Source organism: Myodes glareolus, chromosome 4 (assembly GCF_982192425.1).
Source record: "Myodes glareolus chromosome 4, mMyoGla1.1, whole genome shotgun sequence".
NCBI classification, from domain to species: domain Eukaryota; kingdom Metazoa; phylum Chordata; class Mammalia; order Rodentia; family Cricetidae; genus Myodes; species Myodes glareolus.
In genome coordinates, this window is record NC_142029.1 from 31691859 (window position 1) to 31710035 (window position 18177).

The window sequence follows — 18177 nt, forward strand, 5'->3', positions numbered from 1 at the left end:
TTTGGTGTTTTTCTTGCTTGTATGTCTGTATGAAGGTATCAGATCTTGGAGTTATAGACAGTTGTGAGCTACTGTGTAGGTGCTGGGAATTGAACTGGGTCCTCTGGAGAAACAGTGAGTGAGTGCTCTTAACTGTTGAGCCATTTCTCAAGTCATAGTCTCATGATTTTTAAAGATTTTAAAGACTGGGTATGGTGGTGCAGAGTCTTTAATCCCAGCACTCAGGAAGCAGAAGCGGGCAGATCTCTGAATTCAAGGCCAGCCTTGTCTATAGAGAGAGTTCCAGGGCAGCTAAGTATACATAGTGAGACTTTGTCTCAGAAAAACAAAACACAAAAATGAAATTTTTAATTGTGAGGTGACCTGAGGCATCAGATCCCCCGGGGTGGATAAAAATTAACAGTGAGCAGAGGTGCAGATGGTGATGTTGCTTCTTATTTCCTTATGTTTGTCAGATACCTTCAGTACACTTTTTTTTCCATTACCAGACTTCAATTATGTTTACAATTTAACCCATCTGCCCATCCTTTGATGTAACATTTTAAATCCTTTCCTCATGTGCTGGTCCCTGCTTCCTTTCCCTGCAGTTCAGGAGCATGGCCACTAGGTGGCAGTGTTGGGTTGTACTTTCTAAGGTTCCAAGCTGGTGACCTCAAGTGATTCAAAATGGTGGGTTGGATACCAGAGTTTTTCACAAATTTAACAAAAATTTTTAGTGTAAATATTATGTTTTCCAATAGAATTTTTAAAATAGAAAAGGACTTTTAATCTAGAACTTTCGTGATATACTTAAACAATAACTTTGTGTCTAAATTATTTTAAAAATCGTTTTGTGCTTTAGGTGTTCTGATTTTAAAGCATTTGACAGGAAAGATGGGTATATAGTCCTTTTGTTAAAGTGCTTGCTGGGCACTCAGGAGGCAATGGCAGGCGGATCTCTTGAGTTCAAGGCTAGCCTGGTCTTCATAGAGGGTTCTAGGATAGAGCTATACAGAGAATCCGTATCTCAAAAAACCCCAAAATATCCTTAAAAGATGGGAACTTGGCCTGGTGGTGCACGTCTTTAATCCTAGGACTTAGGAGGCAGAAACAGGCAGATCTCTGTGATTTTGAAGCCCGTCTGGTCTAGATAGAGAATTCCGGGCCAGCCAGAGCTACATAGTAAGAATGTGTCTTAAAAGGAAAAGCACAAACAAATAAGGTGGACCGTAATAAGGAAGACATTGAATATTGACTTTGAGCTGCACATACATCCACACAATACTGCAAAACTAAATATAAATAAATAAGCCGCTGGTGTTTTGAAATAGTCCGGCCTGGAACCCACGTCAAGAGCTTATTCTCCCTCATCCCACAGATAGCAGTTCTTGGGCAGCTCCTGTAAGTTTGAACTTGACCGTATTACACCCACATAATACTGACAGTCCTGAGGAAGTACATCTGACACCCCAGCCCACCTATGGGAACTGTCCCAGAACAGGGTACTTACTTACACCAGTTCCCTGGCTTTTAACCACTAAGCCATCTCTCCAGGCCCCTGCTACTTAGTCTTTAAAAACCACTTTTCTCCAATCCTAACACTGTTTAACTTGCACGAGCAGCAGGACGGTGCTTCTCTGTGCTGTTTGTAGGAAGTTTCTGTTTTCCCTAAATACACTAGCAGGGTGATGTATTCGCCTAAGCGCTTGTCTGTCTTTCTCTGAGCTCACAGAGTTTCTCCTGAGAATGTTTCTCCTAACAGTACCCACTTGACAGTTGTACACAAGCCACTCAGGGATGAAACACTAAGATACCTTACAGTATTTACAGTGGGAGCTGAGGCATAGTCACCTGCACGTATCTCTGAAGCACAGGATGTACGAGATGAAGGAGCCAGATGTCCTACAGTAAGAGCAGAGGCTGAAAAGCTAGACTTTCTACTTCTGTTGTCTGCAGTTCCTTCCTGTTAAAATGGAGATGGTAGTTTATCGTAGTGTAATTGTGAAGGATGGATGATTGAGCCCATCACGTGTAGAGGACAGAGCCTAGGACGGTAGGAAGGACTGGCGGGTGGAGTAGCTGCCTTAGGCGGGTGGCCTGCAGTAGGAGGAGTGTTGATGGCAGTATGGCCAAACCTATAACAACATGGAATGCACTACTGGAAAAATACTTTCTACGGTTTATTCTCATCGGCTGTAGCTTCTGAAGACAGAAAAACCAGAAGTAATTAGGAGAGAAAACCTACATTCTGCCCCTGTAGAAAAATCTTAAGACCAAACACCCAGGCTAGATGTAAGGGTGCACACCGTTTAGTTCAGGAGGAGGGTGCTGTTGAGTCGGTGTCGAGTTCTAGGCTAGCCTGAACAAGCACAGGGCTGACCTGGGTAACAGGAATGGACCCTGTTTCTTGAAGCAGGGAGGTTGGGGTTTTACATAAAGGAAAGGGCTGTGGGCACAGAGTGGAGTGTGGTGGGCACACTAGGCTGATTTAAACCATGTCTCTCTCTCTCTCTCCCTGGCTCTGCAGAATGACATTCCAAACAAATTTGAGATGAAACTTCGCCGCGCAAATGTTCTGGAGGATTCTTACCGGAGAATTATGGGTGTGAAGAGAGCCGACGTCCTCAAGGCTCGACTCTGGATTGAGTTCGATGGTGAAAAGGGACTTGATTATGGAGGAGTTGCTCGGGAATGGTTCTTCCTCATTTCAAAGGAAATGTTTAACCCTTATTACGGGCTGTTCGAATATTCTGCTACGTAAGTTCCTTATTAGGTCTCATTGTGTTGCCCAGGCTAGCCTTGAATTCCTGAGCTTAAGCAATCAGCCTGCCTCACCTCCTGATTAGCTAATACTTTAGCTATGTGCCACCATACCTGGCATAAATACTCTAAATAACTGTGTATAAAAGATTGGGGAAAATCACAATCTCCAAAATTAGGTTGATCTTATAAAGTGTGGGCAAAGTAATCGGTGTCACAGAGAGACTAACTGGTTTGTCAGAGATGACTTTTTACAATTGTGTTTAAATGTATATAACATAAAATTACCATGTTAACTTTGTGTGTGTGCGTGCGCGTGTGTACACTGTGGATTGCACATGATTGGCAGACCCTCCTCCATAGAGCTCCCACCCCAGTCCTCTGTAAGCATGCACTTGGCTACTTGGCTGGCATTTCAAGTAGACTCTGAGTCACTGAACTCTGTGCCTTTCCCAGTCTCCTGAAATACATCTGCACCTGTTAAACACCTGGTGCTCTACCTCCTGGCAGTCACCAGTCTGCTCTCTGTGAATCTGACTACTATAGTTACATTAGATACAGGGGACCATCCAGCATTTGGCCTCATTATGCGATATTTCATTTAGCATATGTAAAGTGACATTTCCTTGGGAAACATGAGCAAACTCTGTTCACCCCACATAGGGGGCCAAGAACAGACTAAGTTAGGATTCTGCCAAAACCCAGCTTGGCAAACCAATGAAATTATTTGGATTACTCTCAGAAGCAGGTGGGGAGTCTCCTGGCAGCAGGAATGACTCAAAGGCAGCTGGGTAACAGAAGCCTACCCTAGCATGGGTGAAGACACACAAAGGCTATGCTGCTGTAGCTCCCTGCATGACTTCAGGTAGCTCAGTTGGTCGGTGTTCTTTTCCCCACAGTTGTTGCTTTATCTAGCCCAGGAGAGGGCTTTGTGGACCTTGTAAGTTTTGATAACTTCCTGGGCCTTTCTTTTTTATTTCATTTAATGTGTATAGGTGTTTGCCTGCGTGTGTGACTATGCACCACATGCATGCAGTACCCTCACAGGACAGAAGAGGGCGTAAGATCCCTGAAACTGGAGTTAACAGATGGTTGTGAGCTACCATGTGGGTTCTGGGACTCCTCCAATCCCCAGTCTTCTACAAGTACTCTTCATCGCTGAGCCATCTCTGCAGCCCCACTTCCTGAGTCTTATGATCCCTGCCCTCCTTCCAGAAGGAATATTTTAATTCAATTGAGAGGAAATTGTCGTACAACAGCCTGTCTTCAGAGTCCAGCCATGTTATACCAAGCCATGTCTTTTGAACATACAAATGGATACATTTTGCTTATTCATTTGCCTGTCCTTTAGGGTTATTTCCATCTTTTGACAGAAGTGGAGTTTTTTAAGATCATTATTAGATCCGTTATTAGAGAAAAATAATAAGAGGGGAAATTTTCATAATCACTTGCCTAGGTAAATTTTTTTTCTATGAAATAGCAAGAGGATCACATAAATGTGGTTTGTCTTCACAGGGATAATTACACCCTCCAGATAAATCCAAACTCGGGCTTGTGTAACGAAGATCACCTCTCGTACTTCAAGTTCATCGGTCGTGTGGCTGGGATGGCAGTTTATCATGGCAAGCTGCTGGATGGTTAGCATCAAGTAGCAAACTTGTCTGGTGTGGGTTTTGTTGTTTTTTAATTGATAATCATCTTAAATATATTTTGTTTCTTACAAGGCTTTTTCATCCGCCCCTTTTACAAAATGATGCTTCAGAAACTGATAACGCTGCATGACATGGAGTCCGTGGTAAGTCTCTCGCGCACTGAAGATGTGCGGCTTAATAGGCTTGGAGGACTGGGGCTTGGGGGGTGGTTGTTACAGTGCTGGGGGTGGATTCAGGGCCCATGCTGAGTTAGTGCTGTTCCACTAAGCTACTCACATAGCCCAGATAAGTTGTTTTTAAGATAGAAATTAATAAATTTTAATGTTTCAAAATGCAAATGGGGAATGAGGAGATGGCCCAGTGGATAAGAGGCTTTGTTAAGCAAGTTCAAGGACCTGAGTTTACGCCTTCTCTCCACACAGAAAGCTGAGCATGGCTGTGTGTGTATCTGTAACCTCAGCACTGTGGGAGGCAGAGGCTGGAAGATTTCTGAGATTTCTGCCCACGAGCTCAATTCCAGGGTTGGCCAGAGTCTCTGTCGTTGGGATAAAGTGGCGAATTATAGAGCAGGACACTGGACACGTGTGCTCAGTGGGTGCCTGCTCCCCCCCACACACACACACGATACACCGTCATTTACACACAGAAACGTGCAAATGATCATTTCCCAGCATACAGTCCAGTGGGAAGACCATTGTAGTGAGTGCTTGCGTATCAGTCGCCACCTTTTCTGCGATACCCCTTTTCCTAGCTCAGACCTGGGTCCGCCCCACACTGACGTTATTCCTGTGCCCATCAGTACCTCCTAGATTTCTCATGCATTGCAAATACTAGTTACACCTTCTGCTGAATTAGCTTATATTTATCTTTCACATCTGTATATTTTTAGTTTATATGTGTGTTTATATAAACATAAACTCCACATATAAAGGGAGTCAGTTCTGTCCTTCCATCACGCGAATGCCAGAAATTGAATTCTGCTCACCAGGTTTACCTAATGAGCCAGCGCCATAGCCGACTTGCTGCTAAATTTTTAAATTTATTTGTATTAATTTATTTATTTGGGGAGGGGAGCATTGCTTGTACCATGGGATACCTGTGTAGGTCAAAGGAGAGTTTGCTCGTTCTGTTGTGGGCCCCAGCAATTGAAGTCAAGTCCTGCTTGGAAACAGTTGTCTGTACCCACTGAGGCATCTTGCCAGACCTTCACTAGTTCTTTATGCCTTACAGTAGTTATATATCTTTTACATCAGATTTTGAGTTATAATTATTTGTGATGAATGGCAAATGTTTAAAGCTGGCAGTCCAAAGGCAGGATGTTGTAGTGGGATCTAAAAATCAGAAGCTGAAGGATTGAGTCTTGTCTCTGCTGCTGGTGGCCCCGTGCATGTGGGTACACATGAGCTCCAATATCAGCTCTTTAGCACTGTGTCCATTATTACTCCTTTATGCATATGAGTGTTTTGCCTGCATGTATGTATGTGTGCTATGTGCATGCCTGGTGACCTCAGTGGCCAGAAAAGGATGTTGGGTCTCCTGAAACTGGAGTAACAGATGGTTGTGGGCTGCAGTGTAGATGCTGGAGATCAAACCTCAGGCCTCTGCAAGAGTAGCTAGAGCTCTTAGCTGCTGAACCACCTTTCCAGGTCCCAGCTGATTCTTTGTTGTGTTTTTTGTTGTTTGAGACGGTGCCTTGTGGAGCATAGGCTGGCCTCAAACTCAGTATGTACCCAGCCAGGGGTGACTTCTGAGGCTCCTGCCTCTGTCTTCTGGGTGCTGGGATTACGGTGTGTGCCACCACACCTGGTTTATGCTTTTCTAGGGATCAAGTTCAGGACTTTGCACATGCTAGCACATACTCCACCACCTGAGCCCCAGCCCCAGCACGATTCTTTGGAATCGTAAGAGCATATAGCTATTGTGTGGGATGCTTAAGATTTTATATTTAATTCAAAACTTTCCTTTAGCGTGAGCCAGTAGTGAACTCAGACATTTCAAATATAGTCTCACAGTCCTAGGAAGGAGGTGTCTGGAAATCCAGGAAAATTAGATTTCTTTGGAAGATGTTTTACTTACCCCTATGATTAGACAATAAAATCTCTACAACTGCTGGTTGCACACAGAGAAGTGGGCACCGTGTCAGTAGCTGGCATTGTTTTCTCTTGTGCAGCTTAGCTCCATCCGTCCCTTGATCTGTGCTTAGATATGAGTGGAAAAGATGTGCAAGCAGCACTTTATCTTTTCCCCAACTAGCTAGATCCTTGGTGTAGTGTGTGCATGTTTGCGTGCTCACTGGCGTGTGTGTGTGTGTGTGTGTGTGTGTGTGTGTGTGTGTGTGTTTGCATATGGTGTGCACTTCTTGAGGGCAGAGGCCAATGTCAGTGTCTTTTTCCATTTTTCTCCACCTTATTTGTTTAGAGAGGGGCACTCACTGAACCTCTAGCTCACTGATTGGCCAGGCCAGCTGACCATTGAGCTCTTGGGACCCCCCTGTCTCTGCCTCCCTAGGCTGGTATCTCGGGTCTATGCCCTGTGCCCAGCTTTTCATATGGGTGCCAGGGGCCCAAACTCAGTTCCTCAAGCCTGTGAAACAAGCACTTTACTGACTGCCATGTTCAAGTAACTTTCTGTATACAGATTTTTTTTTTTCAAAGTACAATTTTTACATGTAACTCTATGGTAGAGCTCTTGCCTAGCATGTACAAGGTCCTGAGTTCAATTCCCAGCACTGCAAAATTAATGAATTAAAATGTCATTTTCCTTCTAGGACAGTGAATATTACAGTTCACTGCGATGGATTCTTGAAAATGACCCGACGGAGCTGGACCTCAGATTTATCATAGATGAAGAGCTTTTCGGACAGGTCTGTAGGCTCTCAGCTAGCACATCATTTGCAAAGCCGGCGCTGGCCCCTAAGTGTAGGCGCCATTGCACACCAAGACGTTTCTGCGCTCTGCTTTGTTTGCTCTGGACACAGAGGCTGCTCAGCCGGCATCTGTGCTTGCCTTGACGTTTGACTCATTCTGTATTTATTTTAGTAGGACTAATATTTAAGTTTTCTTAGTTTTTACCTTTTGAATAAATTTAAATTAAAGTGCCAGCCTTCTGGTATCATTCACATATACTTTTTTTTTCATTTTCCTCACTAAAACAATATATCCTGTTTAATTTAGACACATCAACATGAACTGAAAACTGGCGGAACAGAGATTGTCGTCACCAATAAGAACAAGAAGGAGTACATTTAGTGAGTACTTTATTTCCTACAACAGTTCTGTGCTGCTTTGGTTTTGTTTTTGTTTGTTTGTTTGTTTTGAGATTTTCCTTAATTTGTTCCTTGTTCCTCATGGCCAGAATCTCAATTTTCTTAGGAAAAGTATACCTCGGCCCTCCCTGTTTCTTTTCAGCTTTTGCCATAGTCCCAGCTGGTCTGTCTGCTCCAAACTGAAATAAAAATGTCTTAAAATTGTTTCTTTGTTTGTGCGTGGAGAAAAAATGTTTTTTTTTTCTCTTTTAGCCTTGTAATACAGTGGCGATTTGTGAACCGAATCCAGAAGCAAATGGCTGCTTTTAAAGAGGTACGCATGGTCTTCCACTTGCCTGCCCATAACTTTCAAGCCTTGGGCCTCCTTGTGTCTGAGACAGATAAGATGTGGTGGGCTCTGTAAAGCCATTCTCAGTATGTTTTTACAGTTATGTGTTAGTTTAATTTTATGTTTTTAAAATAATGTGCACGTGCATGCGTGTGCAGACCAGTAAAGATTCCCCTGAGCTAGAGCTGCAGCAGCTGTGAGATGCCCGACATGATGCTAGGAGCCAAACTCAAGGCCCGCTGCAAGAACAGTGTGTACTCTGACCACTGAGCCATCCTTCCAGCCCCCTGAAGCATATATTTAAATTAACAAAATATTGCTGGGGTAGAAAAATGGTTAAAATACAATCATTCTGAGCAACAAACACCGAGAAGACTGAGGAGATGCCGAGCCATGGAACACTGAGGAGGCTGGGGAGGTGCCGCGCCATCAAAGTGCCTGACATTGAAGTGTGAGGGCCAGAGTTCTGATGCCAGAACCCGTGTAAACGCTGTGTGTGTGCAGCAGCCCACCTGTAATTCCAGCCTTGTTAGGTAGAAACAGGCCACCCCTCAAAACCCCCCGTTATGTTTTTAAAATAGTGTGCACATACATTTATGTAGACATGCGCACACAATTGTTATATTTTAGGAGCAGACAAAATCAGTCAGGATAGAAATACAAAGTGTTTATTAAACTGCTACAAAGCTGACCTTGGTTCAATCTGCAGCCATGCAGATAGCAGTGTAGTGGAGGGACAGTTGGGGTATGAACTTTACATACTATATGTACTTGACTGTGAAAGGAAGAAGAGAGAGGTGGGGTTTTTGTTTTGTTTTATGTTTGTTTGTTTGGTGGTGGTGGTGGTTTTTTGAGACAGACTTTCTCTGTAGCTTTGGAGCCTGTCCTGGAACTCACTCTGTAGATCAGGCTGGTCTCGAACTTGCAGAGCTTCACCTGCCTCTGCCTCCCAAGTGCTGAGATTAAAGGCATGCCACAGGCCACCACAGGCCAGTGTGGCTTGGACAGACTTCAGTGGGTGGAGAGTAGTTAGGAGAAGGGAACTGAGAAAGCAGAAGGTGTTGAGGTCTACAGAGGCATCCTTCCCCCCTTCTCTGCAGTGGGCGTGTCCAGGATGGGGCTTGGGCTTTGCTCTGTCTCAGTCTTCCTTCTCAGTACTGTGAAGAAGGAATGATGCGGGCTTGAGAAGTAATAGAACGTTTTAATGCAGCCACTTTGAGACATAAAGAGAGAGAGCAGAGTGGTCTGTCCATTTTCTCACATTGGGACCACGGTGAACGACTCGTGAATGTGTAGTGACATCTGTAGACCGGAGAGTGTGCCCATGCTTCAAGATGCTCAGGCGCAGGAGCCAAGCCTGCTAACTGGTTCCACACTTTCCTTTCCTTCTAGGGATTCTTTGAACTGATTCCACAGGATCTCATCAAGATATTCGATGAAAATGAACTAGAGGTAAGAAATATTTCTCTGTGTGGCTAGGAATGTAGTTCAGTGGCAAGAACTCCAGGCCCTGAGTTCAGTCCTCAGCACCACAGGGTGGGGGTGGGGATGAGAAAAGGGCAAGAGGATACAGCTCCGCTGGTGGAGTGGTAGAGCTTATGGAGAGGAGGTGGGGAGGAAGGAGTGTGCTGCTGAGCATGCTTGAGACCCTGGGTCCGTCCTCAGCACAGCTGAAGCAGGTATGCGCACCTATTAGCCAGTTCTTGAGAGTTGGAATCAAGATCAATAGTTCATTATTATCCTCGGCTACGTTGTAAGTTTGAAGCTAACCTGGGACTACAGACGACCCTGTCTTTAAAAAGAGAACTGAAGGGTCAACAAGATGGCTCAGTGAGAAAAGCATTTACCGCCAAGCCTGGAGCCTGGAGGGAGACCGACTCCCGCCAGCTACACTCATGACATGGCACACACGTGCCACACCCACATAACCAGCTAAGTAAATAGATGGAATAAAGCTTAGGAAAGAGAAATATTTTATGTTGAACTAGAGTTTTGGCTGGGCGTAGTGGTGCACACCTTTAATCCCAACGCTTAAAAGGGGAGGCAGGAAGATCTCTTGAGTTTGAGGCCAGTCTGATCTGTATTATTAGTTCCAGAACAGCCAGAACTACATAATGAATGGTAGGCTGTCTCAGGTTTTTCCTGCTCGGCGTTCTGACTGCATATCTTGTCTGCAGCTTCTCATGTGTGGTCTGGGAGATGTGGATGTGAGCGACTGGAAGGAACACACCAAGTACAAAAATGGCTACAGTGTCAACCACCAGGTCATCCAGTGGTTCTGGAAGGTAATCTGAAACCTACTTTTCGGTAGATTCAATTATACCTCTAGAATAACTTTCAGAGTGCATGGCACAGGAGTAACCCAGAAAAGCACACCAGCCAAGCAGGCGTTCCTTTGATGTTGTGTGATGCCCTTCGAGAGTGGCTCCACCCTCCCAGATATTACCCAGAGGTAAGAAGGGAAAGCATTCAGTAAAGGAGCCGAAATAGAAACATTAACTTTCCACCTACATAATAACTTGTAAGAGCTTGTAGTAACCTTCAACTCGGCTCCCTTAAATTCTCTTACATGTCCTTGGCCACCCCTTCTCTTCAGACCCCTCTCTTGGTCCTCCTTTCTCTCCCTCTCCCCTCCTCTTCTTTCTCTTCCTCTGATGGTCCAGTTCAGTCTACTGGCCTTGTTTAGTCTACTACTTTCTCTCCCTGCTCTGGACTCTTCCAGATGTCTCTGGCTGTGCTTTTCCTCATGTCTACAATAAAATCCTCCTCCTCAACCACCAGAAAACAAAACAAAACAAAACTCGTACACATAAGCCATTCAGTAATACCAATAACTGTAATTGTTAAAGGTAGGTGTGTGCGTGTGTACTTGTGTGAGTATATGTGCATCACGTGTATGCAGTGCCTACAGAAGTCAGAAGGAGGCATCAGATTCCCCTGAACTAGTTACAGACAGTTGTGAGCCAATATGTGGATGCTGGGAACTGATTCCTGGTTGTGTACAAAAGCAGTAAGCATTTTTAATTACTGAGCCATCTCTCCAGCTCTAAGAGAAAAGTTTTGGAAACAAGATTTTTGAGAATAAGAAGAACAAAACCCTAGTGATTATTGATTTCTGTGCTTCTCTAAGGGAAGTCTTCTGTTTTTCAGGCTGTTTTAATGATGGATTCAGAAAAAAGAATTCGTTTGCTTCAATTTGTTACTGGCACATCCCGTGTGCCCATGAACGGATTTGCCGAACTCTATGGTAAGGAATCTGCATGGTTCTCTCAGATTTCCGTGGGTGGTAGGGTCCTCAAGCTTCCGCCATTTTCAAGATGTTTTGCTTAATTTTAAAAACTTAAGTTGACGACTTGGAAAACAACTTGGTTGGTAAAGTGCATACCTGGCAAGCACTTGAGTCTATCCCAGAACTAATGTTAAAAAGTTGGGCATGGAGGCACACACTTGTGATCCGTCCTGGGCATAGGCAGAGCCCCTGGAGCTCGCTGCCTGGCCAGTTCAGACTGCTTGGCAAGATGCAGGTGGATAAGAGACCGGGACCCAGAGGGAAGCGGACGGCGCAGGGCAGCGCCTGGGGTATCCTCCAGCACACACGTGCAAACATGCATGCACAGAGAATGGAAACTCCTGAGTGATAATTTGCTGCATGTAATCTGATAACGAAGGAGAAACTGGGAATCGGTTGAGTTACCTTCCATTCTCATGCACTGAGCTCTCTTCTCTCTCTGGTCCCAGAAACAGTAGTGCCTCTGGGGCCGTGGTTTTCAACTCTCTTAACGATGGGACCTCCCATTGTAGTTCCTCCTGTTTTGGTGATCCTTTCATTGCTATTCATAACTGTAGTGTTGTTACTGTTAGGAATTGTAAACATCTGTGTTTTCCGATGGTCTTGGGTGACCCCTGAGAAAGGGGAGTTTGATCCCCAAAGAGTCTTGACCCACAGGTTGAGAACCACTGCTCTAGGGTAAGAAAGTATTAGCCGACATCTAAGCAATGAATAGTGGCCTCAGAGGATAAGAAAGTTAAATTATCCCTCTTGTCCAAGGATTAACTTCCTGCTATTTCAGCTGCAGCCATCACTTCAAAAATATTGAAAAGTATTTCAATAAAGAGCCGAGGGGACAGCAAGGAGGTGATAGTGCACACTTTTAATCCCAGCACTTGGGGAGCAAGAGGCAGGCAGATCTCTGTGAGTTTGAGGCCAGCTCTACAGAACAAGTTCCAGGGCAGCCAGGGCTATAAACAGAGAAACCCTGTCTCAAATAACAAAGACTATGGAAAAAAAACCAGTGATAGCAGTCTCAGGCCTTTGGTTACCCTAATTTGTTACATTGTTCTCTTTGTTCATTGTTACTACTTTGTTATTAGTGTGAGATGTGCAGATCCATGGGACAGCAGCAAACATGGCTCAAGAGTAGCCACTATTTCAGGGGTTCTCTGCAGATAAAGAGGAACTCAAAGGATTTCTCTGCAACTTGTTTTAAAAATGGGTGGGGGCAGGTTTTCCAAAGCTTTCTTAATCATGGAATCTTATTTTTCCTTTTGTGGTTTGATGTGAGCTGTGGGGTAGAGGCTCTCAGTAGGTTTTTCATTCTTGTGGGACATGGCAGGGCCCCAGAGAAGACCACACACAACTCCCTCTCTTTTAATTTTTCATTTTATTTTATGTGTAATGGTGTGTTCCCTTCTGTATATCTGTGCATCATGTGTTTGCCCGGTGTCCATAGAGGCCAGAAGAGAGTGTCAGATCCCCCAGAGTTAGAGCTACAGGAGGTTGTGAACCTACCCAGTGTGGGTGCTGGTAACCGAATTCGGGGCCTTTGCTGGCTCTTTACTGCTGAGCTCTCCCGGCCCGGCTCTGAAACGTTAAGCTGTGAATCTGGTTGTGGTGGGTGAAATAGAGTTATGAGAAAACTTACTTTGAGAATATTAAATATTCTCTCCCTGCTCTGGCAGCTGCACACACACACATCTGGAAGTGATTGTGCGCTGTAAGGAGAAGAATGGAAAGTCACAGACCAGAATGTGAGCCTCAGTATCTGGCGGTTGGGGTACTGAGGATTGGAGAGAGCTAAGTGGAAACTCTGATAGAAAAAGAAAGGCAGTTTCTAAAATGTCCATAATGAGAACAATTGTAGATCATGTAACAGGATCATGTGTACATAAAATGCTCTATACCAGCGGTTCTCAACCTGTGGGTCTTGATTCCTTTGGGGGTGGGATATCAGATATTTACAGCAGTAGCAAAATTACAGTTATAAAGAAGCAACAAAGTAATTTTATGGCTGGAGGGTCACCACAGCATGAGGAACTGTATTAAAGGGTTGCAGCACTGGGAAGTTTGAGGACCACGGCTCTATATGAGTGTGCACACACTCAGAAATATTCCTGAATCGGGTGTGTGGGCTTACACATGTAATCCCATTACTCGGGAATCCAAAGCACAAGGATTGACAGACGTTTAAAACCAGCCTCAGCTGGATTATGTGTCCAAGCCCAGCCTGGACTAAGAGTGAGACCAACAGACAGACAAAAAATCAGGGCTCCTGGAATTGCAGTCAAAGCACTGGCCAGCAAGCCTAGATGGCCTCAGTTCAGTCCCCAGAATTGCCGAGGGTACAGAGAGAATTCCCACAGCTGTTCCCTGACCTCCATATACGCACATTACTTAGCACGTGTATGATAATGAGTAAATACAATTTAAAGTGTTTTAAAGCTCAAGACTGAGACTGTAGCTAAGTAGTCAAGTGCTTTTATGGCATGTGTGAGGCCTAAGTTCAATACTGGAAAACAACAAAAGAAAATCAACCACCCAGAAGGGTGGTGGTGCACGCCTTTAATCCTAGCACCCGGGAGGCAGAGGCAGAAGGATCCCTGTGAGTTCAAGGCCAACCTGGTCTACAAGACCTAGTTCCAGGACGTGCTCCAAAGCTACGAAGAAACCCTGTCAAAAAAAAAAAAAAACAGCCAAAAAGCCCTCTTCAAACTTATGAACTAGGATATGAATGATTTATATTCTTCAGATCCATTTTATTGTTTTTTTCAAGTTTTACAGTGATGTTATGTAATCAGAAAAGGGAAAAGGAAAAAAAAAAACTTTTCCATAGGAATCAGAAGCAGAAAGAGAGTCCTCACTTCCTCTGTGTACCTGTGAAGAAAATCCTAATTGGAGATGCAGCTGGGTCAGGGTTAGCAAATGGCCAGGTGTGCCACCAAGTGTGCCGTGGTGGACAGAGGGGCATGGCACTCACAGGTAAAATGACAGGCAGTTTGTTTTAGGAGTCACCAGTGAATCTAAGCACAGAGCAGGCTTCTGTGTGTGCAAAAGTGTGTTTTGCAGTGTTTTGGGTCTTGTGGGTAAATACATTAAACCACAGAATCTCTTGCTTCCCGTAGGCTCGAATGGACCACAGTCCTTCACAGTCGAACAGTGGGGCACCCCTGATAAGCTGCCAAGAGCGCATACCTGGTGAGTAGCTGTTTCACCCTTGAGGGCAGGGTTCCCCTCCCTGCTGGCCTAGGAGCAGCCCCTGCCATGCCCTCTTGGCATGGGTGTGTGCCAGCCTTAGAAGAGAGGAAGAGACAAACACAAACCCAGAAACCCAACTGAACTGTTGACTGTATATATTGCTCACTTTCCATGATGGCCTACCCCAAAACATGCTAGAACACTGCATCTTGGAGGCTAACACAGTCAAAGAACCCACTCACCTGGAGGGGTGGGGTGTGTGGATAAGACTGCACAGGAGGTCCAGTGACCTCCCTGCCTGTTGTGACCTCTAGTGACACAAGTCACAAATGGTACTGTGGTTACCATGGTAACGTCTCCTGCATCACTGTCAGTCCTAACCTGATCCTCTGTCCTTTCAGCTTTAATCGCCTGGACCTGCCACCCTATGAATCATTTGAAGAACTCTGGGATAAACTTCAGATGGCGATTGAAAACACTCAGGGCTTTGATGGGGTCGATTAGATTACAAAGGAACAAGCTGTGGCGTCTTAAACACCACAGCTTTTAAGCAAAATCAAAATTGCATCTTAACATTTTCCAGAGTACTTCTAAAAGATAGTCATTGGCTCTTCCCAGGGAGACCAGAGGGCGATTTATCCATGGTTTCAGCCACCACCATCCTGAAGTGTTCATTTGTCCCGTTACTTCGTCCTGTCGTTGGGGTTCACACGACAGGGCGTTTGAGTCCTGAGTGCCTGAATGCTGACCATATCTCATCTTGCTAGGCACATCTTTCTGAAACTACTGAGATTCCAACTGTGAAATATCTGTAATGAGTATCTGGTGGGGAAAATTTGATGCTTTTTTGAGATGAAATTTGGACAAAGAAAGTCTTTACTATTGAGTAAACGCGACAGTCCTAGTCCTGCCTCTCTGTCGCTCCGTATTCTGTAGAACTTGCCTAGTGAACCTTTTTGCCTAGATCTTTGGAACAACTTTGGAAAATGTGTCACCTATGTTTTTAGTCACTTGAGTCACTTGCAAAAAAAAAAAAGAAAAAAAGAAAAAAGAAAAAAAAAGTTCCCTTCACTCGGGATGTATTTCACGTTTGTTAGCATGCAGCTTGAGTCCAGCAACTCGGAAGACGAGTGGAGCAAGCTTTTATTTGCAATGTGTAGAGAGTGTTAGGCCTCCCTCTCGCCTGTGCATCCTCAAGGCTTATCACAGGCTACAGTTACTATGTGTTAGTGTGTGTAGAATTCCTTCAAACAAAACAAGCTCCACAAAGCAGTGTTTCTAAGCATGCCGTGAAGAACCAAGTTACATGTATGACTTGCCCTTACCAGCCACTCTTCACGCTTGCAGTCACGTAGTACATACGTGTTTACGGAGTTCATTATGTTTACAGATTAAGCGAATTTCTGTAGTTGCATTTTTATATTTTTAGTACCACATTAGTATAAAAAAATTTGTTTAAAATAACCAAAGAGTAGTTCAGTGCATAATTTGTATAAATTTGTTACCAGGTTTCTTATGCTTTCTAAAAAATACTGTTTACTATGAAAATTATGTTTTATTATAAGTCAAAAACCCTTGAGGCCGATGCTACAGGTGGAATCCCACCGAAACCACATGGAAATAAGTCTAGGAAGAGATCCATGCATGAATCGGCACATGCAGACAGTGCCAGCTCTGTACCAGTTCCTGGGGTAAAATTGTCAGCAGTGAAATCCAGTTCCGTCTTCATCCAAGGAAGCTAGAGCTCTGTCGATGACTTAATAAACAGTGGAAAGGAAGGGTGAGCAGACCAAGGCAGAAGGAAAGGGAAGCGAGGTCCCACTCCACCTGCAGAGAGCATGTGTGCCAAGACTCCTTTTATTCATCCTTACATTGGTGTGGTTATACAGAAAATGCCCATTATATATATAGATATACCTATGAAAAAAACTAAACCTGCTTTTCAATGTGGTTTGTATAAATTAATGTAAGCACATGTTATAAACGTTCTGAGCTACACATAAATGCCCTGTGGGAGCCGTCAGAAGTGTATGAGGCCATTGGTTCTAGCTTCTTGGCTCTGACAAGACTAGTGCCTGTCAGCCCGTGGAAGAGATTTCAGTAAGAGTAGCAAAAACAGTTCCATAGGCCACATCATCACGTGGGTCAGGGAAAGTAACCCCAGGCCAGAGCACGCTTTCCAAGTGTCTTTCCTGAGTCGCCGGGCACGACCGCCTGTGCAGTCTTGATTTTATTATTGGCCATCTGTGAAGCTGCACTGCCGGCTCCAGTCTCTTCCTCTGTCAGCTATGAATAGCTATGCCTGCCCTTTTGTCTTTTGAGGCTATAGTAAGTTCTGGAATGCTGAAAGGCCAGGCTTTCCTGCCAACCACCAGTGTCTGAGTCGGGCACCCAAGCTGCTCTCCTCCCAGTGAGTATGCTCACCCGAAAATAGAGTGATTTAGATACGTGAGGATGAAGAATCCTGCTGATCCCCAGTGTGCTGGCATAGATATGGATTCATGTATGGACTGTAGCATCAGAGTTCGCTTCCTCTACAGTACAAAGTAACACTAACATGGGCTGGTGTCTTATCTGGAATCTCCCCATTGTATGGAACTAAGGGCGAAACTTTGTGTGAAATAGAATTGTGCATGGTCATTCGGTACCACCTCTGAGAAGTCATCCACAGCAGGGCTTAGAAAACAAGCTGTCCTTTCCCTTTCGTCAGCCCGCTGTCCTTGTGGGTGGTCCGGTTCGCATGAAAATGTCTGTGACATTCTGCTGCCAGGGGGGCTGTGGAGTCACTTTCACCACGAGATGAAGGCTTTGTGCTTTTCTAGAAAAAAAAGCACTTCCTCTTTCTCTAATTCTCCTCCCCCCAACAAATGAAACACAAAATTGCATTACAGATGCAAACCCAATGATAATTGTTTTAGCTTTTTATTTATAACGCCCAAGTTATTCCTAATATCAAGTTAAACACAATTGGTTTTGATGATAAGCTATTTGACATTGTTTTTAAATTCTTTCTTATATGGTAAATGTATATCCAGATTAATGTATCAAAATTTATTGCATAAACTATAAAATCATTTTCAAAATCTCAATTCCACAAATAAAGTTCTATTCTAATTTTAAAGACAAAGCTGTGGCTTGTTTTACCTGGAAATGTCTTCAGACTAGTTTGCTTAGGGGTGGCTTCAGGTTCTCAAGACAGACTTGACGTGTGAACACCTCCTGCAGATACTAACCCTTCGACAGACAGCCTATCTCTGCTTCCCACAGCTGCCCTCTGCCCGCCAGGCAGCCAAGTGTAGGAGGGTTTAGTTTAGGGCTCCCCATTTGGTTTAGGGGTGTACACATCCACCTTTAATAATGAGCTCAGCAGCCTAGTGCCTTCTCCTGCATGTACTGTGTGTGCAAACCACTCTCCAAATGATGCCCCCGGCTACCCAAGGACCCCCTTGGAGCCTCACCTGCACCAGGCTGCACACTCTGTTCTCCCTTCTCTGAACAAAAGGGTAAGCTGTTCCTGGCAGCAGTCAGATTCAGTCCATGTCCGAACATATGCCCAGCATGCTAAAGTGTGACGATTAGAAGGGCTGGTCCAGCTTGGACTGGTTTGGGGGTGCACATGCAGTAAGGAAGGCAAAGCTATCTTCTAGTAAACTTCGGGGAGAATGTCCTATTTACCCTCTGTGCCTATATATATTGGGTGTGCATATGATATGACTAAAGT

General features: G+C 44.5%; 1 protein-coding gene across 3 annotated transcripts in view; it reads left to right on the forward strand.

Moving 5' to 3' along the window:
• The window catches only part of Nedd4 (NEDD4 E3 ubiquitin protein ligase), a 96111-nt gene extending 78528 nt beyond the window's left edge, over positions 1–17583 (forward strand). For all 3 annotated transcript variants that reach the window (XM_085689356.2, XM_085689352.2, XM_085689353.2), the window contains 11 exons: positions 2507–2736; positions 4255–4376; positions 4464–4534; positions 7159–7254; positions 7565–7638; positions 7909–7969; positions 9377–9436; positions 10162–10269; positions 11135–11231; positions 14384–14456; positions 14858–17583. In XM_085689356.2, coding sequence (XP_085545482.1) covers positions 2507–2736; positions 4255–4376; positions 4464–4534; positions 7159–7254; positions 7565–7638; positions 7909–7969; positions 9377–9436; positions 10162–10269; positions 11135–11231; positions 14384–14456; positions 14858–14960 — 1095 coding nt within the window. In that variant the 3' untranslated portion in view covers positions 14961–17583. The remainder of the gene's footprint in view (positions 1–2506; positions 2737–4254; positions 4377–4463; positions 4535–7158; positions 7255–7564; positions 7639–7908; positions 7970–9376; positions 9437–10161; positions 10270–11134; positions 11232–14383; positions 14457–14857) is intronic.
• The last annotated feature ends 594 nt before the right edge of the window (positions 17584–18177 follow it).